The sequence below is a fragment of the Watersipora subatra genome, chromosome 4 (genome assembly GCF_963576615.1).
Source record: "Watersipora subatra chromosome 4, tzWatSuba1.1, whole genome shotgun sequence".
In the NCBI taxonomy this organism is placed as follows: Eukaryota; Metazoa; Bryozoa; class Gymnolaemata; order Cheilostomatida; family Watersiporidae; genus Watersipora; species Watersipora subatra.
The window spans coordinates 9060984-9086665 of NC_088711.1; the positions used below are offsets into that span (position 1 = coordinate 9060984).

The 25682-nt window shown below is 35.6% G+C and overlaps 1 protein-coding gene across 1 annotated transcript; it reads right to left on the bottom strand.

Annotated features, from left to right (window-relative positions):
- LOC137393887 (HEAT repeat-containing protein 4-like) lies at positions 1–25645 on the bottom strand. The gene is made up of 22 exons (XM_068080600.1): positions 25424–25645; positions 24801–24919; positions 24514–24683; positions 24190–24416; positions 23414–23559; positions 22776–22918; positions 21365–21511; positions 20652–20881; positions 18231–18330; positions 17741–17899; positions 17061–17251; positions 15348–15506; positions 11535–11657; positions 10673–10838; positions 10090–10275; positions 9347–9536; positions 8188–8404; positions 6980–7088; positions 5419–5668; positions 5142–5191; positions 4300–4496; positions 1–594 (listed from the first exon to the last, which is right to left on the bottom strand). Exons 1-22 carry the CDS (start codon positions 25643–25645, stop codon positions 364–366), a joined length of 3732 nt encoding a protein of 1243 aa, XP_067936701.1. The 3' UTR covers positions 1–363.
- Positions 25646–25682: the final 37 nt, after the last annotated feature.

The following is a 25682-nucleotide window of genomic DNA, read 5'->3' on the forward strand; positions in this document are numbered from 1 at the left end:
GTGAACTGCAAAAAGCTTTTTTAAATTTTACCATGAGTTTCATTAAAAGTTTCTACAGTACATCTGCTTGTGTTGATGACAAAATTATATGTCATTATCTAGAAGTTTATCCATACAATTAGCTCAGAGCAAGGCAATCATTAACTTGTTGGTCATAAGCAAAACCCATATATTTTGAATACTTATACATGAAGCATACGATGTCTGAGGATTCACAGCCATGCCTTATACATGCTCATAGTTTATGGCTGTCAGCTGGGGAGACACAAGCTGTACAATCAGTAGATGAGGACTTTTAGTGGTTGTTAGGACCTGTAGTCTGGAAGTCCAGAGTGGTGAAGTTGATGCAATGATGTCTGTAGGCTAAGGTATCGGAGAGAATGCTTCAGGGGAACGAATCTCAATGTTGGAATAACGATCCATAAGAAAGTTGGTGCTTTTGTGCCTGCACAAGTCCACAGGACTGAGTGAATCAGTATTTAGTTTCATGAAATTCTTGCCATCATCGACTCTTAGCAAGTGGGAGTTGTCCTGCATCGAGACTTCGGTGTCTGGATAGTGAGGAGTTGCAAGACCAAGGTGAGAATCGTTGGCCTAAAATGGAGTTATTGATACCAGCTCAGGTACATCAGAAATACGTTAAAGCTTTATTTAGTTTAAATATATATGTTTCGATATAAATACTTATATCAAAATTTTTTATTGTTCTTAAAAAAAAAGTACGTTAAAAATGATTTTGTATAAACAATAACAAAACTAGATATGTAGGCAATTTAAATGCTTGCTGATTTTTTTTTGCATAAAACAAAATGGTAAAATTAATAAAAGCTACATAGCGGTAGATGGACACTCATCTGACAATATAACTGTGACAAACATGGATTGAAAAATTTTTTACTCTCATAAAATTCTATGTACTTACATACAACAAAAAATTAGAGGTCTTGCGGCACCTTAAAGTAACACATAGCAGAGATATTTGGGTGAAAAATGAAAAGTCGCAAGGATAAGGCTGGGCGGTTGCATGAAAGGCTCTCTCGGATAAAAGGGAAGGTCTGCGGAGGGATGAAGTATTGCTGACTAATTGGCAAGAGGAACCTAGAGTCAAGGTCATTGGATATGCTATAAGCTAGACTGACAACTGAGGAGAGTAATTGCAGGTATAATGATATTATGTATGTCTGAGAAAAAGAGGTGTATTCTTACCTGCTGCTACCTACACATGGCTAAAGATTGTGTAGTTCTGAAAATGAACAGGGAAGATATAAAATATCTCTAGAACTCTAACAAATTTATTTCCTATAAATTTCATAAAATCCTGCCATATAACATGAAAGAAAAGAACTGCATAAAACAAGATAGCAGCACCAAGTAGCATACATGGCAGCATCTGCTATGTATGCTACTTGCTTAGTTCACAAGCTAAACAAGGTGATTTTATGGTTAAAATTATTAGTTTTACCTTACATTTAGCAAAATCATTTAGCAAAGGATGCTCCATGAGGTGTTTAATAAGTTGTGTTTAACTTTATTGCTACCCTTGTAGCCTATGTTCCAAAATTATACAGTTAATTTTTTAATGAGTAAAGATAGTGGCATATATTATTTTTTAGTTCATAATGTCAAAGGGCTAAAATATTTTCTACAATTAGCAGCAGGTGTGTTCGCTGTCAGTTGCATAGTCAGCCTCCTTATGGTCATATCATGTGGGCGCAAAACAGCCTAATATAATTGTAATTGGAGCCTCAAACTAAGTAATGGATGGGTTACAGATAATCATATAAATGTATTCCAAACATTTTAAGTCTTACCCCACAGTGCTGGTGAGCTTTGGAAAAAAATTGAAACAGTGTTTTTCAAAGCTCCTCGAATCAATTAAGATCATTCTGCTATCGATGTATCAACTGAACTTTTTTCCGGGTATAAATGCACTTCATTTCATTAAAAGCTTACCTCAAATAGCTATTATGATTATAATCATATAAAATATCTGTGAAACAACTACTCAACGAATGATAAATTTAAGAGTTTCTCTTCAGAATAAGTGAGTGGTGTCTTGGTACAATCTTTACGGTAATGTAGCAGGAAATTGATACATGTTAGTAAATTTGAGAGCCAACGTAGTTGTGCGCTGCTAATAGAGATGAGACCTAGATATACAAAAGATACCAGACTTCCGTATGGTTCTTTCCTAAACAGCATTCAGAAAGAAAATGTTAAATGAATTGGCCTACACAATGATTTCTAAGAAGTTTTGAAATGTCAAGCCATTTATACATATAACTATGTTGTTGGTAACATGCAAAAGTCACAATATAGCTACTAATGTGTATAAATACATGTATATATATATAAATATATATATATATAAATACATATATAATTCTTAAGAAAGGCCATTCTATGCTCACAGATGGCCTAAGAATGCCAAATGGTACCATCAAAGATATAGAAGAAGGGTACAAGTACTTGGGGATTATGCAAAGCAACACCAACCACGAAGTCGAGGTACGTCACAAAGCCATTACCGAATACAAGAAACGCCTTCGGCAGGTCTTACGGAGCCAGCTCAATGCCAAGAACCAAGTAATGGCAATAAATACCTACACACTGCCAGTAATAAGATATCCAGCAGGCATAATAAAGTAGACTGAGGAAGCCATCAAAGAAACAGATATAGCAACTCGTAAACTGATGACCATGCATGGAGCACTCCACCCAAAATCTGATACTACTAGATTGTATCTTGATAGGAAAGATGGCGGTAGAGGACTCAAAAGTGTACAGCAGACAGTGAAAAAGGAGGAGCAAAGCATCAAAGCATATGCAGCCTCCATGGCCATCTCAGATAAGTTGCTAGCTGAATTTTAATCGGCTGCTCTTACAACGGACCTACGCCCTGATGATGAGGAAATTGACTGGCACACGAAACCTCTTCATGGTGCTTACCACCAACAAATATCTAAGGTTGGCGATCTTCACCAGACATATATGTGGCTGAACAAAGGAAACCTAACGGCCAATACAGAGTCGCTAATCATGGCAGCCCAGGAGCAAGTGCTCCCAACAAGGCAACTCCAAACGAAAATCTATCACACTAGAAACGATCCTAGATGCAGACTGTGCAAAGATGCACCTGAGACCATCCAACACATCATCAGTGGATGCAAGCAGCTAGCAGGGAACGCATACACTGAGCAGCATAATCATGTCGCAGGTGTTGTGTATAGAAGTCTATGTGATGAGTATGGCCTTAATAAACCACAACACTGGTGGGAAGCTCCTGGTAAGGTCAATGAAAATGACCGCGCTAAGATCCTCTGGGATTTCTACATCCGAACTGACAAGCATGTCCTAGCAAACCAACCAGATATAGTGGTGGTAGACAAGGAGAACAAGAGGGCTACTATAATAGATATAGCAGTACCTAATGACTACAATATAGCCAGCAAAGAAAAAAAAGGTAGAGAAATATCTCCCTCTTGGAGAAGAAATTGAAAAATGCTGGAACGTAAGAACAACTGTAATCCCAGTAGTCATTGGGGCACTGGGCGCATTAACACCGGCGCATAAAATGTGGCTTGCCCAAATACCAACAACAATCAACTCAGGTGAGTTGCAGAAAAGTGCGCTATTGGGAACAGCTAAGATCTTGAGGCGAGTGCTCAAACTCCCAGGTCTCTGGTAGGAGAACCGAGTTAGAGCAGAATTTACCACCCATACGGGGTATCCGGGGTGAGAAAACAATTTTTTATAAATATATATATAAATATATATATAAATATACATATAAATATATATATATAAATACATATATAAATATATATATAAATAAATATATAAATATATATATAAATATATATATATAAAGTTGTATATATATAAATATATATATATAAATACATATATAAATATATATATAAATATACATATAAATATTTATATAAATATATATGTAAATATATATAAATATACATATAAATATATATATAAATATATGTATAAATATTTATATAAATATATATATAAATATATCTATAAATATCTAGAAATAAATCTAAATAAATAAATATACCATATCTAAATATTTACCAATACTTAATGAAGCCGAAGCAAAGCATCTAGTTAAATTCTTTTAATAAAAGTTATTTTGATAACCACCTTCCTACCTTCCTTATCTAAACAGCAGATGCAAAGAGGCCATAAAAACAACTACTTCTCACAGACTTCACTTTAATTAGGTTGAGAAATAAACTCAACTCCCATTGTAAGTAATGGCATGAAAGTGTTTGTGCTCACCGCTACGAGTTGTTTATTAGACCCTGTCATGGAGTTCCTTTCCTCTAGACTAGCGTTGTGCACTGATAAACTTTGCATTTTCTCTGCCACTGATGGAATATTAGAATGTAGAGCTTCTACTTGATCGAGGCTAACTGATAATACTGTGGGCGTAATGCTAACAGCCCTCTGTCCTGATAACTTCCTCCTATCATAGGCTACAAAATTTAAATTTTTAAAATCGAATGAACGTGATAATGCATAAGGATATTACTGTATATTCCCAGCCAACTAGGATTGCTATAAGATATTACTGTATATTCCCAGCCAACTAGGATTGCTATAAGATATTACTGTATATTCCCAGCCAACTAGGATTGCTATAAGATATTACTGTATATTCCCAGCCAACTAGGATTGCTATAAGATATTACTGTATACTCCCAGCCAACTAGGATTGCTGTAAAATATTACTGTATATTCTCAGCATGCCAGGATTGCTATAAGATATTACTGTATATTCCCAGCCAACTAGAATTGCTATAAGATATTACTGTATACTCCCAGCCAACTAGGATTGCTATAAAATATTACTGTATATTCTCAGCATGCCAGGATTGCTATAAGATATTACTGTATATTCACAGCCAACTAGGATTGCTATAAGATATTACTGTATATTTCCAGCCAACGACGATTGCTATAAGATATTACTGTACATTCCCAGCATGCTAGGATTGCTATAAGATATTACTGTATATTCCCAGCATATTACTGAATATTCTCTAACGAGGATTGCTATACCAATCATCTTATATGCTAGGCACAGCTTACACAAGCTGTGCCTAGCTTCACATACAAACCTGTGGAGGCCCTTGACTCTCTCTGCTCTCTGGCTGACATCGGAGATTTGCTATAAACAGAATAATTGGGGTATTCAATGACAGTTTTAATGAAAGATTTAATTACTAATTCTGAATCACTCTGCGTATAGACTATAGGCATCCTTAGCAAGAAGCTATTGTACTGTAAATCGCAATGACAAAATATTGCCTTGAATAAAGAGTTAACAAATAAGCAAATACTGCAGCAATTTTCCTTTGTTTAGCAATGATTGTGGGAGTTATCTTCTACTCTTACTGGGAATCCGTAGTATCAGTGACATCTTCCTTGCCAAGAATTCTAACTTTCATCACTTCCTCAAGCTCTGTGTCAGCGACATCAGTATTAAGAGAGCTGCCGGTGCTCATTGCTCGTGACTTTGTCGATGTAGGTCTAGATCTCGAGAGTTTGCTGACTGCAGACGGCTGACGAGATCCTCTTGAGGAAATGACTAATTTTTCATTCTCTTCTACTTCGTGTTCATCTTCATCTTCTTCCATGATCGGCTCTGAGCAAGACATGAGTTCATATAAATATGGCAATAAGCAATAAAAATACAGTATCTATTTGCTCAACTCGGATTTTAGTCATATCTTCTACGACTACAGTGGTAGTCTTAATGCAAGACAGTCACAAATGAGCAGTGCAGTGATGTTGGTGCAGCGAAACCTCGGAGGCTCAGTCTCCTCTTTACTCAAAAAATTTGGTGGTCAACCAAATATAATTCATGTAGAAAAGAAATCGTAATTTCAACAGATGTATTTCTACGTGAATTATATTCGGCAATTCGAACAGATTTTTGGCGCTCAAACTAAAAATTTTAGAATTTTGTTATATAACAAATAATTATAGATTTGAGTAATTACGATACAGTCTGTATTTCTATTTTAATGCCAATATTTGTACTTACTATTGTTCCTTATGGGAAAAAGGGTTTCAGTTTTTCAACAAACCAGTGCTTGGCAACCTGATCAGAACGGATCGAGGTTCCGCTGTACTAAGTATGTCATCATGCCTTTCTACGCTGAATTGTTGGAAACAAAAAGCCCAAAAATAAATCCAGCATAGACTGTGGATTTAATAGATAAACTATACCTGGTTTTTTGCTATAAATGCTCAAACAATAATATGCTGTGACTCACTTGCACGGCTTGTCATTAGCCATGACATTGCTCCAGTACTAGCTCTGTCACTAATCAGGGTATTTGGGTGATAATAGAAGTAAAAAAGAACCACAAATCATAATTTAGAACACTTGCACAATAAGTGGTTGTCATCACTTCTTCCCACCAGGCCCACGAAAAGAAAAATGCAGCCTTTTGTAAATAAAATAGCTATTGAAGCGTGCACAAACAAAATGGTCAATAGTGAAACTATGAGAGATCAACTTTACATCTAAATTTGAAAGTGGTATCTTGCAAAAATACAAAAGGGCCAAAATAGTGAAGAGGGTTTTGGGTTTAGAAAATGAAGTAGAGTGGAAAGGGGTTAAGGCTACATCAAAATTCTGCTTCCTGAAAAATTCATTCAAGTGCTGACAACGTTATAATAAGCCGTGAGATAAAACAGCAGATTAGTAGATTGGTGCAGAAGAATAAAAATGGCTGAAGAAGAAACTCAACTGTCACAAGAAAGGAAGTAGTTAATATCCAATTATAAATCTTCCTTACCATTCTATTTGCTATCAGCTTATAGTATTCACACTCGCAATATACATGCGTGTAGACTGTATTTATGGTACAGCATAGAACATTGGCAGCATCTTATACAGCATCAGAAATGACAGAAACAAATTTGTCCACCTTGTGAAATAAGATACCTGAAATTGATGTATAGGTTTTCATAGAATGGCTGGCTGGTCGAGGGAAGATAGCTACTTCCTGCGTATCATCTATTGTATTTTGAGCAGCATCATCTGTTGAGGTCTGCTGTGAGAATAAGGTATATTTGTATTAAGAAATTATCCAGATAGGATACAAAGTACAGATGCACTCTAATGTGGACCACAGGCTAGCAAGAAAGAGTAGGATACCAACAATTTAGCTATTGGCTAATAGTTCAGACTAGACCCCTGCTCAAAACAGTTTATAGCTATAAATACTTTACTCTACTAGCAACTTGAAATTACTAAACAGTGTAAAGGCTGACTGGACTGACTCCTCACTGTACAATTTAAGAATTGTATGGTGTCTCACGCTGTGACAAGCTGCTACTGTATATACATGTATATATTCTACAACCTATATAAATAAATCTCATCGTTCATATGTATTCTGTCTGTCTGTCTGCGTGTCCAGTCTAATGGTATGAATTAAACAGCAATAAACAAAGTACACAGAGATAAACAAAGTACACAGAGATAAACAAACACCTTCATTTAAAAGTTAGAATGGTAAATGTTGTATATGTTGATTGAAAATAAATTTTCTGTGCTAAACTTTTTTATTACCTGTGCAACTCGGGGCATTCATCTAGTCAATAATATTCAGTGATGTGACAGTAAAAAAACTTATCACTTGCTTTTTGACTGTACAAACCATATACCGTTTGCAGTATATTTACAATTAATTCAGCAAGCTGCTTCTTAAATTAATAACAAACATTCAGTTCAACATGCAGTGAGAAGGCAACTCCACCGCGTTATCTTATTAATTTCAAACTGCTTTTTGCAGTTTGTGACAGTAGACTCTGTTTGAGACAATATATAATGCAATCTTTGTTATAATGAGAGTCATGTCCATCTGTCTGTCTGTCTGTCACCATGTGAAAAAAGATTTCTTTGCTTCATGTGGGAATCGAACTCGTACCATTTGACTTTGTGGTCTAATGAAGTAACAACTGCAACAGTGGCCACAGTGGCCACATTGAACATAGCTTAATAATAGTGCATCTCGTACGGCATACGGGACTGTCAGGGTACAAATGCCATAAATAGTAACGCATCACTACTTTTGCAAACTGTCTAGTCACAGCTTTGAATTTGAGCTGAGCAAAGGAACATAAAATCATTCCTAGCGATCCACTAACCTCTGCGAACTTGGCTTCTGGAGTCTTTGCTTCCGGAGGAATGTAAATCATCTGCTTAGTGTTGTCAGCGAGTTGCTCTTCCTTCTCGAGAGTACAGATGCTGTTGTAGATGTCATTTCTGTTAGAGAGTTTCCTGACCTCTGCCTTTATTTGTGCCACCATCGCCATGTCCTCGGTAGCGCTGACTCCATTTAACTCCAGAGCAACTGCAAGCTCCCTGGCAGAAAGGTTTACCACATGACAGTTGTTAGTAAAGAGAATTTTACTATATCAAATAAGCTATTTTAGAGAGAGGAATTTAAATTTATTCAATATTGTATCATCTATATATATATAAATTTCAGCACTTTTCATTCGGATGTCCAGTTATAGCGAGAAAGTTTTGGAAATGAAAAATCTGCTTCCCACTGGATTTCAACTCGAAACCTCTATTTATCTAGACAGACATACTACCCACTACACTATGCATCAAATTCACATTACTATTAGTAACTGTGCACATCTCTATGCAGAACTTGCGAAATACTAGCATAACTAACACGTAACGCCGTGACGTGTCGTAATGTCAAGCTGGCTTCATGTCCCTTATTATGGTAAGTTATGCTTAAGTTGTTAGCTTAAAATTTATTGGGTAATTATTTTATTACCCATGCAACGCCGGGTATTCATCTAGTTCATCTATAAAAACTAGGATAGTTTTTGATTGATAACCACATTGAAGAATTTATAGTCAGCGGCTAGAACTACGAGTTGAGAGAAACAGCAAAAATCAGGAGTATAACAGATCTCCTTATAAAGTTACCAATGTAAGGTAGGGGGTGGTACCTGATGAATCTCAAGGTACCACCTCCTACCTTTCATCAGTTAACATTAAAGCATGTATTATACAATGTAGAACCTTATTGATCAGAGCTTCAGCAAGGCAAAGCTTGTGAGATTTCATGTTGTTCTGTTGGCATATAAGGTATAAAATTTGTCTCAGTGTCATATCAACATGCCATTGTTTCGTAATTTGAAATCGTTACAGAAAAGCAAAAAATAACAGTTTACTCACTAGAATATCTGACAAACTCAACAAGTGCTATATGAACTAACTGACAAGCTGAACAAGTGCTATATGAATTCAATGACAAGCTTAACAAGTGCTTGATGAACTAACTTCTGAACAAGGGGTTTTTCCTCTACCAGCATCCTATTCTGGAGAATCTCTAACACTTCCTTATCTTTGAGTTGTAGTAAAATTATGGAATGACAAGCTTCAGCTCTTACACCCTCTTCTTCCTCAAATCTCAGGGACCAGAGTAGCGCGCTTCTCACTTCGGGAGTCGCAAGTCCAATTTTTCCCAAAGCTGTAGTAAAACAATTATATGATGCATTAACATGTTAGTAACATCGGTAATGTGGTAATAACTCGTAGCGGTATGTATACAGTTTCACCAAACATCTACACAGCACTGAACGTTAAAAATATTTCAACAACCGATGTGCTCACATAAGCCTGACAAAGTGCTATTATGTGGGAGAAGCCTTGCGCTGTAGTATAAACAAGGAAGCAATGATCTCTACATGAGAAACCTTCACTTTGTCTGGTATAAACAAGGAAGCAATGATCTCTACATGAGAAGCCTTCACTCTGTCTGGTATGAACAAGGAAGCAATGATCTCTACATGAGAAGCCTTCACTCTGTTTGGTATGAACGAGAAAGCAATGATCTCTACAGCTAATATTTTATATTTATAGTTGTTTAATTGCTCAAACTGCCTTCAGCTCCAAGTTAACTAACAGATCAGTGAGCTAAACAAATGGCACCCGAGCCACATTAAATGAAATGCAATAAAATTGAAATTCTAATTTAAAATTTGAACGGCAAATCCTCCACTTTCAATAATGTAAACAAGCACCTTGAATAGCCAGTGCCTTGATCATCCATATCGGGTCTCTGTTACAGAGCCTCAGCAGCTCAGATATCAAGTTTTCATCACGTATGCGCAGGTTGCCAGCAGCAATGCAGGCTTCTTTTCTCACCGTCACATATTCATCTCGGAAGGTTTTCATAAATGGTGGCATCAGTTTGGCTGTCATGATTCCTGTCAACAAGATCAGAAGTAGTCAACACTCTTCAGAGCTAGCTATACAATTTAATAAAAAATATGATGAAATTATGTTTTGTGTTTTCAACCACATCGTTGTCCACTGCAGTTGTTGTCCACTGCATTCAACTGCATAATCATCCATAAAGGGTGTGGAGGACGATGATTTACTTATTTCAAACAACTGGGGTGCTAGAGTTATCCTACCTTGAACTAACAAAGCTACTCTCAAGTAGATAGTTGAAAATTAGAGAACAAAGTCAAAGTCAGCCGATGATGACTATATCTGATGTCAACACTGCATGACTGTGCAGACGAAGTTTCTTTCTTTTTATGCATATACATGTATATGTTTCTGAAACTGACACGTAATGTTGGTATGACAACTCCATACCTAGAAATCCAATCTTTGACAGAGTCTCAGCCCTCTCAGTCTGTGTGCCTTCTATGAGCACCAGTCGAAGCTTGTCATGCACAAGTCTGCCATAGCCACACTTTCCGAGAGACTGGGCGGCTGCCTTACGCACATCAGAGTGAGAGTCGTTCCACATGAGGTGCATCTACCATACGATAAACATATCTGGTATGATAGTTTTAGGTTCTAAACCTTGCAAGCGACATGTTGATGTTTTATATATTGCTTGAAGCTAAGTACATCCACCTCACTACTCTGGTGTTACCTTCTGAGAATGAACGAGAAAAAATATATAGAACAAAGATTATCTGCTGTAGACATCTATTGCTTAGTTCCCTGAGATAACTGCAAATTTAAAATCTTTACACTTTTAATCAATCTATAAAACTTTTCTCAGAGCATTCATGTCATGTTTGTTCCACATGTTTTTGTTTTACAAATCTTACACAGTTATAAAAGTTATTTTACTGAAAAAAAACAAATTTGTATAGAAAGATATTTTAGCAATGTTTCTTCATGAAGCAACCTACGTACACAGACAAGTAGCAGATGGAAAACACTCTTATGCAACTTTACGATCTGTACTAAAGATCACTTCCTGTCTTCCAGTAAAACTAACTGATAGAGAACTTGCTAGAACTAAAATAGCTAGACTGTGACTATCAACTAACATTTTACTGACATACAATAACCTTGACCTATCAACATCAACGCTTCTTATTCGAGCATCCTCATATATATGGTGTTTCATTTGCTACTCCAACTTAGAGTAGTTGTAATTTTGTGATGTTCCCACAAAATTTGACACTGTTTGAAGAACATATGAATGCATGCCCCTTACCACTTTGTTTTGAATGTCAACATTGATATCTCCATAGAGCTTTGGGAGGCATTTGAGGGCCATCACTCGATGTCTCCAGCTGCAGTCATTAAGATGTTCCGCAAGCATAGAGTGTACGAGGTTCTACAATTATAGGAAGACAGTGACTCATCTCACTAAATCAGCATGCTGACATAATCTTTCCAGGTTTAGTAATGCATACAGTCTACTCAGACTAGTGGCCATACTTGTGTCTGTTTATTGAATTCGTCTTGATCGTATATCTGTTGTACTTCACTAAGGTATATCTCTTCACTGCTGTACTTTACTAAAGTATACCACAGCTGAATAGATCTGACAACTTGCTATCACTTGCTATTAATTGCTATCCTTTGCTATCACTCGCTATCACTTGTTTTTGCTTGTTATCATTTGCTATCACTTGCTTATCACCTGCTATCTTTTGCTATCACCCGCTATCACTTGCTTTTGCTTGTTCTCATTTGCTATCACTTGCTTATCACCTGCTATCTTTTGCTATCACCCGCTATCACTTGCTTTTGCTTGTTCTCATTTGCTATCACTTGCTTATCACCTGCTATCTTTTGCTATCACCCGCTATCACTTGCTTTTGCTTGTTCTCATTTGCTATCACTTGCTTATCACCTGCTATCTTTTGCTATCACCCGCTATCACTTGCTTTTGCTTGTTCTCATTTGCTATCACTTGCTTATCACCTGCTATTTTTTGCTATCACCTGCTATCACTTGCTTTCGCTTGTTCTCATTTGCTATCACTTGCTTATCACCTGCTATCTTTTGCTATCACCCGCTATCACTTGCTTTCGCTTGTTCTCATTTGCTATCACTTGCTTATCACCTGCTATCTTTTGCTATCACCTGCTATCACTTGCTTTCGCTTGTTCTCATTTGCTATCACCCGCTATCACCTGCTATCTTTTGCTATCACCTGCTATCGCTTGCTTTCGCTTGTTCTCATTTGCTATCACCCGCTATCACCTGCGATCACCAGCTATCTCTTGCTATCACCTGCTATCACCTGCTATCACTTGCTTTCGCTTGTTCTCATTTGCTATCACTTGCTTATCACCTGCTATCTTTTGCTATCACCCGCTATCACTTGCTTTCGCTTGTTCTCATTTGCTATCACTTGCTTATCACCTGCTATCTTTTGCTATCACCTGCTATCACTTGCTTTCGCTTGTTCTCATTTGCTATCACCCGCTATCACCTGCTATCTTTTGCTATCACCTGCTATCGCTTGCTTTCGCTTGTTCTCATTTGCTATCACCCGCTATCACCTGCTATCTTTTGCTATCACCCGCTATCACCTGCGATCACCTGCTATCTCTTGCTATCACCTGCAATCACTTGTTCAAGAATTTTAATTCAGTCAAGCTAACACTTTGTGAACTTTTATAAAACTTCATGTATTCCTGTGTTTGTAGAGCAGACTTTTAGGTACAACAAAAAGCAGTGTGTTACTACATTATTTCATGACCTGGTTTGACATGCTGTTTTTGATTTTTATTGAAGACTGTCACCTGCATAAGTGTGACTAGCAGACTATGAATACAGAGTCTCTTGTCAGCTTAATGAATCTCTTATATCGGCATCATAGTGAAAAATCCAAAGTGTATGATTCAACTTTTTTCAACTTTAAAAATGAATAGTAAGGACCATAGGCTAGTCTATAAGCGTGTCTATATGGCATCTTCTTATATTTGTCAGAAATAGAAAGTTTTTGGGGTTGCCACAGTGTGAAAGCACAGAAGTATCATAGACTGGAGCCAACCAAAGGTTTTTGGTCTTTATGAATAAATCATGGAGTAAGATAAACGGTTCTATTTGTCCTTCGTCACCCCGGACAATTACATAAACTAATTTCAGCAAGACTGTTTTATTTGCTTAGTAATAATTTAGTGGCTTGCTGTCTGTCCCTTTCGACAATGACTTGCATCTTAGTGATGCATGCTTGGGTCAAACTCTATGGTAGAGTAGAGGTGAACCAGTTCTCAGTATCTACCACTTCCGGAACTGTCAGATTAACTTGAAGGGATGCCAGTGCAACACATCCAGTATAACAGAGTCAGGTAGCCATTTCACTTGCCCAATGTGTGAAGGACAGAGATGGATCTTTAACATGCCCACATTGTCAGTATGGTACACGGGGCCTCCAAGTTATGGTCTAGATCCGAAAGACCCAGCAATTTAGGGTTGAAAGCTTGCTGAGCTTTTTGTCAGATCGGCATTAAGGAGGACTCAAACCACCAAGCTCATGGTTGATAGTCAAAGGCGCTACCACTACCCCGCCCTGACACCCTAATAATTTGGTACAGGGTCATAATTAAGTAACTGATTTTGTATCATTATGACTACAGAACAAGCATGCTATACTGTACCATAGAGTTTTAAACAAAGTTCTCATGTTTGATATAATTGACAACGTAGTATTAGATGGACAAAAAGAAGTAAATGTAGGATACACCAGAGTAGCTCCAACTATTTTACAGTACTAGCTAAGAAACACACAGTCTATCTAACTAGTAGCAACAAGAAAGGGTTGAAAACTACCATATTTATCATCTCGATTAAAATACCACACACATTGAGGACAGTGCGCATTACACGCGATTGGACGAGACGTGTGCAAAAATTTCAAACACAATAATACACTTTTTTTTAAAACTATATCAGTACAGCGCAAAGGCACGAGTAACTGTAGATAATAGGACTTGGCAAATGTTTGCCTAAGTTTGGTAGCTGCTACGATTAAAAGTTTATTAATGCCAGAATCATCAAGTAAAAGGCAGCAATGAGCAGACACTGTCCAACGGGTCAATAACTGTTTGAATAAGTACAAAAATTAACTAAACGCAAATTGTCTTACCTGACCAAGCGTGTCCTAAAACATAAGTCAGTCATACATAGTGAATGTTTAATGTGATCCATAGGTATAGCATTTAATGTGATCCATAAATCTAATGTTTAATGTGAACCATAGATGTCAAGCTGCACTTCAAAAAGTTATTTAGGGTAAAAAGTGTAGTAAAATTTGTTCTAGGTCATTGTAGCAGATATTTATAAATTGAACATATTATTATAGGCAGTAGAATATTAAAAATAATCAAAATTTCTTCTAATAGAAACGGAAATAAAAAAAGCTGTTCCCACAATATGATCTCAGCAGCTTCAACACAGTTTGAAAGAACACACTAACAAACAATCGACATACTGAGGTGTTAATTGCATTTTATGTCAAGCGTAAAAGATTAAACAGACCATAAAATAAAAAGTTGGACAAGTAGGTAGGAAAATAAATGCTTCAAATGTTACACCTCAGATGTTTTGCAATTATCTCCCCTTGTTTGTTGCAAACAGAAGCCGTGCCTAAAGGCAGCTGCAAAATTATGTAACTTTAGACTAGAGTATGTGTCTGACAGCGAGGGAACCTTGGTAAGCAGCGAAAGACCGAACAGTTGCTGAGTACCATAAACAATGGTTTTTATCTTGACTGACATTCACCATGATTTGAAACCCTTATTTTTAAAACAAGAGCTTAAATAAGGGACATGTCATTCACATCAGCAAGCAACAAGAAATCTTTTTTTTCTCAAGGAATCAAAACTGTTGAATATCAATGAATCACAACTTATTCACTGTAACCAGACGGTACTAGTGCCAGGCCAACTTAACCTGTCCATGCAGGTGTTACAATATGAACTGTAAAGCCAAGAAGCTGGCTAAATCAAAGGAAAGGTTGTATATAGCAGGAGTATATGAGGAGGCACGGAGTCTTATCTTATAGTTTTACCGTGTTATTACTGATGTGAGAAAGGAGGGTGCAGGCCTTCTCATACAGTATCATGTCTTCGTTGTTCATCATTTGCTCTACACATTCTCCAATCACATCGCTGTCTGTTACACCGTACAACCCCAGACACTGAACCGCTGCCCACCGATCAGCTTTATTCTACAACAGCATCACACAAGAGTAATATCCTATTTGTTCATGTCAAATTTTGACCAAGGAAGTAGCGAGTGAAGGAGGGGCATAAATGAGTCTAGACTGCTAAAAACTGGATGAGATTTTAAAAGTTTGGCACTGACGATCTAGAGGTGCCTTCAAACGCGAAGTTTCCATGTTGATCGTAGACCAATTTTGGCTAAATTTACTAGGATTGAAAAAGTGTGCTGTGAGACAGATGTTTAACTAAGCTACAGTGTTCAGGTGAATGGTAGAACAGGAAACAATGTTGTTGAGGTAACAAGACATGGAGACTATGTAAAGCAGTCAGCTATATGTACTTATTAACAAGACATGGAGACTATGTAAAGCAGTCAGCTATATGTACTTATGACATCAAAAGGTTCATACATCTTTAATTATAAATGAACTGAGCATGTTTTGATTTTACAGAAGTCTGCTTGTCTAATCTAACCCAACTCACCCACTACTCTTAGAAGCGCTAAATTCCTAACCATCCTTCTTATATCCTTCTTATATTATTAGTAACAGCGTGTTCAAACCCCGTAAAATTTTATCCTTTTTCCAATCGCCAACTGTGAATGCGAACCGATGGAAGGACAGATGGACAGACGTGGCTCTCATTATAGTAAAGATTTTGCACAAAGTGACTTTCACCAGAATTTGGTTTCATGCTTTTGATAAACAACTGAATGTGCATATCACGCCATCCATCATTATGTTTCTCAGGTTTTAAGCTTGCCGACAAACTTACACATGTCATTACTTTTAATTATACTGAAGAGAGGTCAAGGTCAACTTAAAAAGACAGGCATACATAGAAATAAAGTCTGCAACATAAATCTTGCAATAGAATCTATCAGATTTTGAACAACTTTGTTCTGATTAAATATGTAGACTTATTCTTCAAGTTGAGAAACTCAAGCATGCAGTTTCATGACTTGTGTAATTATTTAACTAATAAGCTTGATAACAATAGCACTAAATCCACGTTCTTTGACTTGTGACTCGACTAACAACTGACAAAAGGTTTACAGATGTGCTTATCCTGGTTTCCTGAGTACATCACTGCTGTTACTACTGTCTCAATAATAAAGGAGAAAAGCAGGTTTCAACGAGCTTCTGAGACAACTAGAAAAAAGTAAAACCTCTGAAATATCTGTGACGCTAATACAATTTAAACAGGCATCTCTCTAGGAGAGCAAGTAAAACAATCAATGACTTACCTGAAATAATTGATATCTCAGCTTTTGATTATGAGTTAAATGCACATTTTATGATTATAGGGTGTGTATCTCAAGGTCATTACTTTTAATATGAGATCTCAAATAAAGCTAGAAATAACCCAAAACTATATTCTGAGCTCAATGGATCATGTGCAAAATGTTTTGAATGCTGGTTGTCTACCAACAACACTACCTGCTAATTTATCATGCCACTTTGTGTGAAACCCGATGATAGCATAGTTATAGCAAATCAAAATATAAAAAGCTCCTTGCCAAGGAAACTGTATATAAATATCTATAGAGGTTATCGTACCTGCTCTGGAAGCAGGTTGTATCGAAGAACTTTTTCAGCTTTTTCATTGGGTCTTTCAAGCGCATGTAGAGATATGGCAGCTGCCAGCTGAACCTTTTGATGTTCATCATCCAGTAAGCAGTTAAGAGCTACGAATATCTGTTCTGGAAGTTTAGTTTTCTCTGACTGTCCGACTGTGTATAACTGAATACCTGCAGAACCACATACAAACCATAGAACCACTACACCTACTTTCAATTTAAAAGAGACAAACCAGTAAAATATAACTTTCTACGCAGTGTTTTGAAAGTTTAAATATGTAGTAATGACAACTGTTTACACCACTATGGCCATGAGCATGTGCCCCTTTGTCGAAAGCGCAAAATAATTAGTAATGATCGCTACAGTAGAGAATAAATGCATTTATAGCCACAAAATAAAATAACATTTATATTTATTTAAAAAATTTTAAATAAAGGATGTGAGCAAAATTGTTGTCAAGAATAGTTATTTAATTTTTTTTTCCATTGTTTAAATTTTATTTAACTGACAAAAATAAAGATAAGCATTCTCTAAAACTAATTCACGTTTTTCAACTACATTCCTTTAATCATCTGTAGATAACCTTATTTTAGTACATCATTATTAACCCTTTGAGTCTATTATAACCATAACAATAACATTTAGACTTAATGCGGTACCCTCTAACGGTGGGGGCTTGTAAGCGGCAGCTCTGGCACAGGTAGAGATAGCCTTAATTCTAACATGAGGGTGGATGTCTTCCATGTCCTTTATGAGTTCCTCTGGAGAAGCGTCATCAAACCTCATGTTTAGGTGCCACTTGGCCCTCCACTCATCAACTATAGATTGTAGACAACAGAGATTTGAGAATGCTAGATCATGTGACTTAATAGATCATGTGACTTAATACTTTTACAAGTTAAGTCTATTGAGAGCACCCCAACAAAGCATTTTACAACTATTTTTCCCTTATGAATTTTAAAAAGACTTGAGCAGGAAATGTAACATGAGCTCTGGTAAATGTATAATAGTTTTTCATAAATCTATGCAGAACTTATTTTTTTACCCAAAAGGTTAAGTTATGCAAATATAGAGCACTCGTATATCTTTACCTATTTTTAGCAGCCCAAAAACTAGTAAGAAACGTGAGCTAAGGTGCATATAGAATACCTATTTTTGATAGCGCCTCAGATGGTTGAAACTTTTCACTACTAGAGCTCAAAGATTGCTCCACTTCCTCTACGACTCCAGCTATCATGGCTGTTGAATCCTACAAGACATGCTGCCTATTTAATAAATAGACTTTGTGTCACAAATGGTATTATTAGTACCAAAACTTCAAGAATAGCTGGCATAAAATATATTTAACAAGAAGGTAATTTAGAATTTGGTTTGTTGCTCTTTTCATTTAGTGGTGAATAGAATAGAAAACAATTCCTAATTTCATTTTATGTTAATTGGTAATGTGTTGTTATTTGTGACATATTTCACCAAACTATTACCTCAAATTGCCAAAAAACCGTTTGTGAATGTTCTTAATAAAAATGAAAGTTTACCATTCCGAAAGAGTTAATATCAAGAGAGAACGATTCTTAGATACTCTAACAAAAAGTGAAACATCAGTAATGAAATGTTTTGCAAATAAATAAAATGCTAAAACTTCTGTTGGAGCAAACAACCTTAGCCTTATTAGCACCATGCATGACCAACGATGGCATAGACTTTATAGCAAAGAGAGGACAACTGCTATATGATCTATCCTAACCACCATGTATGCTGTACAGTACATGATAGACACAGTTAGCCCCATCTTTTGCAGAAAGCTAGTAGAACACTGGCTATATTTTCTTACTTTCACTCATTTCAACCATATTTAAAGTATTTTGATAGCCTGAGAGTTTAGGTGCACTACTACTGTATTGATGGAAGTACTACTGAAAGGGTACTAGCTAGACTACAATATGAACATCTATGAGAAAATCATTCTAGGAGAAAAGGTGCTATCAGACCAGAAAGTCATATACTATTTACAAACAGTAAAATATAAGTGATAAAACAAATGAATGCACTATACAACAAGATCACTTATAAAACACGATGATTTCTGGCCACACATATGCTCAACGTATGAACAGGTTGAAAAAGATAAAGAGAAAAACAGTGACTGGCTCTTGAAGGGAGCTACTTACATTCAGTGGTGCAGCAGCGAGTTGAGAGAGCTAAATTTCATAAAGTAGTATTACATGTAAATGCAGACTTGTAGAATTGTATATGCTGAGCTTAAAGTATTTGCTACAAAATTTTGCTGCCAGGATTACCTGATCTACTAAAATATTCTATTTTATTTCTAACTTCTGCGGTTTAAATCATTTTGTTTGCCATAAAATTCTCACATTCATATTTAGATTTATTTATATAATTGTGTAACAAAACTACAGTGTAAGTATTTTAATATCAATCTCTATGAACTTCAGTGAAAAGAAAACTCAAAGATGCTTCAAGTTTGTGCTGAATGGACTACTTCATTGATGTTTTATTGCGGAATAGTTTGGACAAAGAAATTAAAAAAGTAAAAAAATTGAATCAAGATTTTTTAAAACTTTTATTAGCAATTTTGATAACGACAGATAATGTACTTTAATAATGTACTCAATATAATGGATAATACACTCAACATAATGAGTAATACACTCAACATAATGAGTAATACACTCAACATAATGAGTAATACACTTAACATAATGAGTAATACACTCAACATAATGAGTAATACACTCAACATAATGAGTAATACACTCAACATAATGAGTAATACACTTAACATAATGAGTAATACACTCAACATAATGAGTAATACACTCAACATAATGAGTAATACACTCAACATAATGAGTAATGCACTCAACATAATGAGTAATGCACTCAACATAATCAGCAATGTACTCAACATATTGAGTAATACACTCAACATAATGAGTAATACACTCAACATAATGAGTAATACACTTAACATAATGAGTAATACACTCAACATAATGAGTAATACACTCAACATAATGAGTAATAAACTCAACATAATGAGTAATACACTTAACATAATGAGTAATACACTCAACATAATGAGTTATACACTCAACATAATGAGTAATACACTCAACATAATGAGTAATACACTTAACATAATGAGTAATACACTCAACATAATGAGTAATACACTCAACATAATGAGTAATACACTCAACATAATGAGTAATACACTCAACATAATGAGTAATACACTCAACATAATGAGTAATACACTCAACATAATGAGTAATACACTCAACATAATGAGTAATACACTCAACATAATGAGTAATACACTCAACATAATGAGTTATACACTCAACATAATGAGTAATACACTCAACATAATGAGTAATACACTCAACATAATGAGTAATGCACTCAACATAATGAGCAATGTACTCAACATATTGAGTAATACACTCAACATAATGAGTAATACACTCAACATAATGAGTAATACACTCAACATAATGAGTAAGCCACCAACTTGACCGGAATTTGGAAACATGCACTTAGAATTACCTCAACAGATTTTGGCAGGTCTGTCCATCTTTTTTGCCCTTGATGCATCTTATGTACAAGAGCTTTAGGAGAGTTGGTAAATCTGGCGCCTTCTTTTTGCGTGGAAGGTTCCGGACACCATTCAGATGTGTTCCTCGGATATTGAGTCTGGTACACCTTAGTATACCTGTTGTGGTTCTCCATGACTATCTCATTGTCATCTCCAAACACCTGATAGACCTGCTGATTCCCTTAATACACAGTAATGTAAGTGCCAAATTTTTGATGACACCCATGCACTCAGTCTTTCTATGTTGAGGTTTGATAAATAAAATTAAAAATGGCAACAGAGAATATTGTCTATAAAAAGGTTGCACAACAATATAAACATAACACTAAAAACTCTGCCATAGCTTCAGTCTGTTGCAATTGTTAGCTTCTTTAGCTGGTAATATCATATAGTTTTACAATATCCGTTCGTAGCTTTTCCACACTGGTCTTTTACTCCGAACTTGTCAAAATCTTATCCAATAATATAATATCCAAGTCAAAGAATGCTTATTATTCATAGTTTAGAGAGGTTGTTAATGTATTTTTAGATATAAAAACCTTTACTTGAAATGCAGTCAAAATTGATATAAACTTTCAGGTTTTGTATCTAAGGCATCCTTTAAATGATAGTAAAGTTTTAAAGTTTGAACAAACTGCTATCAACAAAAGAAAAAATACTATACCTGTCAACCAATCCCGCTGAAAATTGTTGTCTGTCTCATAAACTGTGTTTTCTGTGATTCTTGAATCGACAAAATCTCTCAACTTTGGAGGAGGAGGTAATTCCTGTTTTTTCACAGTTATAGCTGTTGCTGTAGTGTTTAATGCACCTGCAACAGACAACGGTATCAACTAATCTTCAATTACAAAAAATTTTGTCAAACTCAATATGAAATATCAAACCTTTCACATTCACTCAACAGTTCTGTAAATATTTACAGGAGTTGTTTCCTCATGACAAATGACAAAATATGCTACATACCATAAGGTATGTTTTATGTATATATATGATGGAGTTGGGGTTTAAAGCAAAAATAATTGTTGGGGAAAAAAGTACAAAGACTGGTTTGCTGCCTAATGCCCAGCAATCAAGTGTCTAGACCATGTAATAAGCATTGTAAAGCTAAAAAATAGCAAAATCATATGCAAATGGCAAAATTATACATTGCTATGGAAGTCTTACTTTTGCAGTTCAGCAAAACAAAATAGGCACATTTCAAAGTTGTTAGATGCTATGGCAGAGATTGAGAGTATGCAAGGTCATAAATTATAGGATTAACTCTATTAGGCTCCATAAACAATATAAAAAAGTGTTATGAAATTAGATAAAGCAAAGAAAATTTGTAAAATTGATTTTGCTTTGTCGCTATCAATGTAAGCAATTACTTATAATAAATACAACGCTTTTATGAAATCAACAAATTCTAAAATTTATAATAATAAATATTTGAAGAAAGTGTCTAGTATAAACCGTAAAAATAAGCAAACAAGTGATATTTAACTGATAGAAATTTAGTAAGGAATAATAAGCAAACAAAGGCGATAATCATGGGAGAACAACTCTCACCAGTTTCCTGATCAAGTTCATCAACTGCCTCACTTCCAGCTAAACACAAATCTTTGTTGTCATCATAAAACATGCAAAGGAACTACCATACTCACTGGTGCATTTTTACTAAGGTAAGATAACTCATACATCTACTAACATGTGAGTAAAACTAATTGTAGTGCAAAATAACAATCACAAACCCTAAATTTTATCACTTTAACTCACTGGCTCTAAAATTCATTTAATCTTTTTTTGATTCCAAACTGTAATAGAGAATTCTTACATTAAAAGCAACGCATGAGAGCACATACGAAGAGAGGAGTTGTCTCCCCTATGCAAAAACATTACTAATCACTGTCGAAGATAAAACAATCTTATTAGGATAATCAATAAATCATTTAAAAATTGGTCAAAAACTTTACGAAGCCTCAGTATTATCAGTGAATGAACAAGCAGTAAATTCATCAAGCTAGGCAGCCAAGAGTACACAACTCCCATATTGCAATTAAAACTAACCTAGAAATCTACATTTCCTTTATGCTCACCCATTTCCTTCTGTTGAATCTTTATTTGTTTTTTAATCCCTCCTGGTTTTCGGTAAAAAGAAGCCCTGTTTCTATCTGAGTAGGGAACAGTGTCCAGCTCCTCATTCTCTCTTTCATTCATATCATGAACAGGCTGCAGCAACCTGAGTATAGAAAAATATCCTTGGTGGAACGCAATCAACAAAACAACTGCTCTAGCTCTACCCTAAAATAGGAGCGGGTTATAACTAATAGTACAAATTATTATTAGCGTGTAAATATTTTTTACAAAGAGGTACATTACTTGTATATGTGAGCAGCCATAATCTGAAAACTTAATGAAAATGTGCTCGGTCTTTGGCTAGCAGCTTTTATTTTATAGATCAAGGTCAAGGCTACTGTCAAGGATACTTACCTATTCAGTTATTATGTGATAATCTAAACTATTTTTGGTAGTCCTAAGAATAGATATTAGTAAATAATGCTCTTATGAAATACAGATAAGAATGCTATGACAAACATCAATACATTAGATACTAAATATTTAACCGGCAAGCTAGACAAATAAAATTATTTACAAGCTTTTTAAAATATGTTTGTACTTTGCAGTTATAATATTAAAGTCGCTGATATCAAACTCATAGCACTGTTTAGCCCACCTTGCGCTCTGGGTATTCGGGCGTTTGACAACCTCCTTAGGCACAGGTTTAGGTTTTGGTTTATCTTCATATTCTGCCATGTCATCTCGAACTAGCTCAGTGCTGGTAGGCACACCGTGCTTAGTCACCATGTAGTCATAAAGTGGCTACAAACCACATTCACATAAAGACAACTTTTCACATCAGAAAGCTTTAGCTGGAATTGCTGCTTTTTTCCTTCCAAACAAAGTTGAAACCATCATTTGTTAATAATTTATGAATAACAATGTACACGTGTTATTTCATGTTAAAACGAGTTTGATTTTAATTGCACAGCAGTATTCCTTTGATACAAGTTAGCAAGTAATTTCCAGAACTTTTCAAAAATTTCCAGAATTTATGATAGATCAATAAACAACAAGTAGATGCTTTTCAGGAAAAAAGATAGCAAAACAACAATCTAAAACCTCTATAGCTGTCCTTCTTTTTACCATTTTACTAATAAGCAAAAAACAAAGACGTTCTTCAAAATCTTGGGTTACTCTCTAACAAAAGTAATTTTCTGCAAAAAAGACAGCCCTACATTTGACTTGACAACTGTACAGGAAATGAAACAAATCACCTTGTCTACATTTTACTGCATCAGTTTATTATAGTTGCAGACCTGTGCTAGAATCTGACTTCATCCCATTACAGTCTCGCGTTGTATTTACAGCCTGATTATTGCAGAAAATAAAAAAAGTACACTTCAGCTAATTATGAAAACTTTGTGCATAGTAAAATAGTGCAAGGAGAACCTTATATCTGTTATCCGTCGGATCTGTTTTTTGAGTGACAACCCATTGAGCGGTCGGACGGCTGAGTATACTTAGCAGGTATTCATCCCATAGGTGCTTTTCCTTTTTCTCCTTTTTTGGTTGGCTGACCTGAGCAGCTCTGTAATCCGCTGAAGCAGCACCAGTCACGGCTTCACTAGAACTACTAGCGGCTTCTGGATTCTCCGTAATAAAAAATCCAGATTTCTCTTTACTTTCTACAAATCAGAATAACAAAGACTGGTACATCTGTGTACCTCTCCACAGCCTTCTGTAGGTAAAAATAACTGCAATGAAATAGCTCACCAGACAATGTGGTGTCCTTGTCTTCTTTTTGTTCTTCTTGCAAAAGCGATTGCTTATGCATTTCTAGAGCACGTCTCATAATTTCACGCTTTATTGGCTTGAGTCGATATGGGGCAGTTTTTTTAAAGTGGCAGGTCATATGTCTTCTATCTGGGCCATAGTTGTTAAATCTACAGGCAATGACACATTTGTTATATTTTAAAGTTCAGAATTAACTATACACATATTTTGACTCAACCAAATTTTAAATTTTTACTGTAAAATTCATGCTAGATAACACGTTTTACCTTCCACCAGGCAACTTCATTTTCTTCTCAGCTTGCGATAAAAATTCTGAAGTATCATATGCTTCATAAATAGATTGCTCGTTATAAGGAATGGTGTATGGTGCCATGTCTCTGACAACCTATATAATATAATGTCACTTGCTACATTGACATTTTGTATTATTATTAGTGTAAGGTATTCTATAGCAACCAAGTAAGTTAAACAGATGCAAGTGGTGCAAGGTGCAGAATGCAGTGCAATCAACTAAACTTTGATAGTGCACTACATTCACTAAAATACGTTTAACTGTTTAAAAAATAAAGCAGTTTTAAATAGTTTAGCTACAAAAATATCCAAAAAACACTTAAAGTAAAAATATTATAAACTCAAACCTAAAACAAAAGTATCGATGGAAGTCTAGTCACTAAGTAGACACTTCTGTTTACTACAGGAAAATGTTGCCATATCTTAATAGTCTAGTTCTTAGCATAAACTAAAAACTGCGAAATACTGCTGCTTGCTTAGCAAACTACAGAACCTTAACTGATTAACATGTTTCCGGCATTATACAAGAACTGGGGTAGCTTACATATGATAACACCAGTTGAAGATACAAAGAATTTAAATTGATGAACTAACTCACCTCGTCGGTGAATGATAATCCTTCACTAACTCTCTGAATAACAGGTCGTTTTATGCTTTTTGATGAAACATTCTCATTTCTAAATGATGACCCTTTTAAGCTCCTACGCTGGTATGCAAGTTGGTTATGAGCTTTCAAGTCGATGTCATCAGCTCCCACTTGAATGAGTGACACTTGAGTTGCGCATGGAAACATTGTAGGTCGACCATGAATTCGTGACATAATTATAAATTGTTAACCTTACAATCAAAATTAATCT

Excerpts from the sequence above, each read along its gene's own strand:
- LOC137393887 (XM_068080600.1), bottom strand. The coding sequence starts at position 25,645 with ATGTCACGAATTCATGGTCGACCTACAATGTTTCCATGCGCAACTCAA. Across the intron at positions 10,276-10,672 it reads GTCAAAGATTGGATTTCTAG|GAATCATGACAGCCAAACTG; the intron begins GTATGGAGTTGT and ends TCTTGTTGACAG. Across the intron at positions 4,497-5,141 it reads AGAGTCAAGGGCCTCCACAG|CCTATGATAGGAGGAAGTTA; the intron begins GTTTGTATGTGA and ends TAAATTTTGTAG.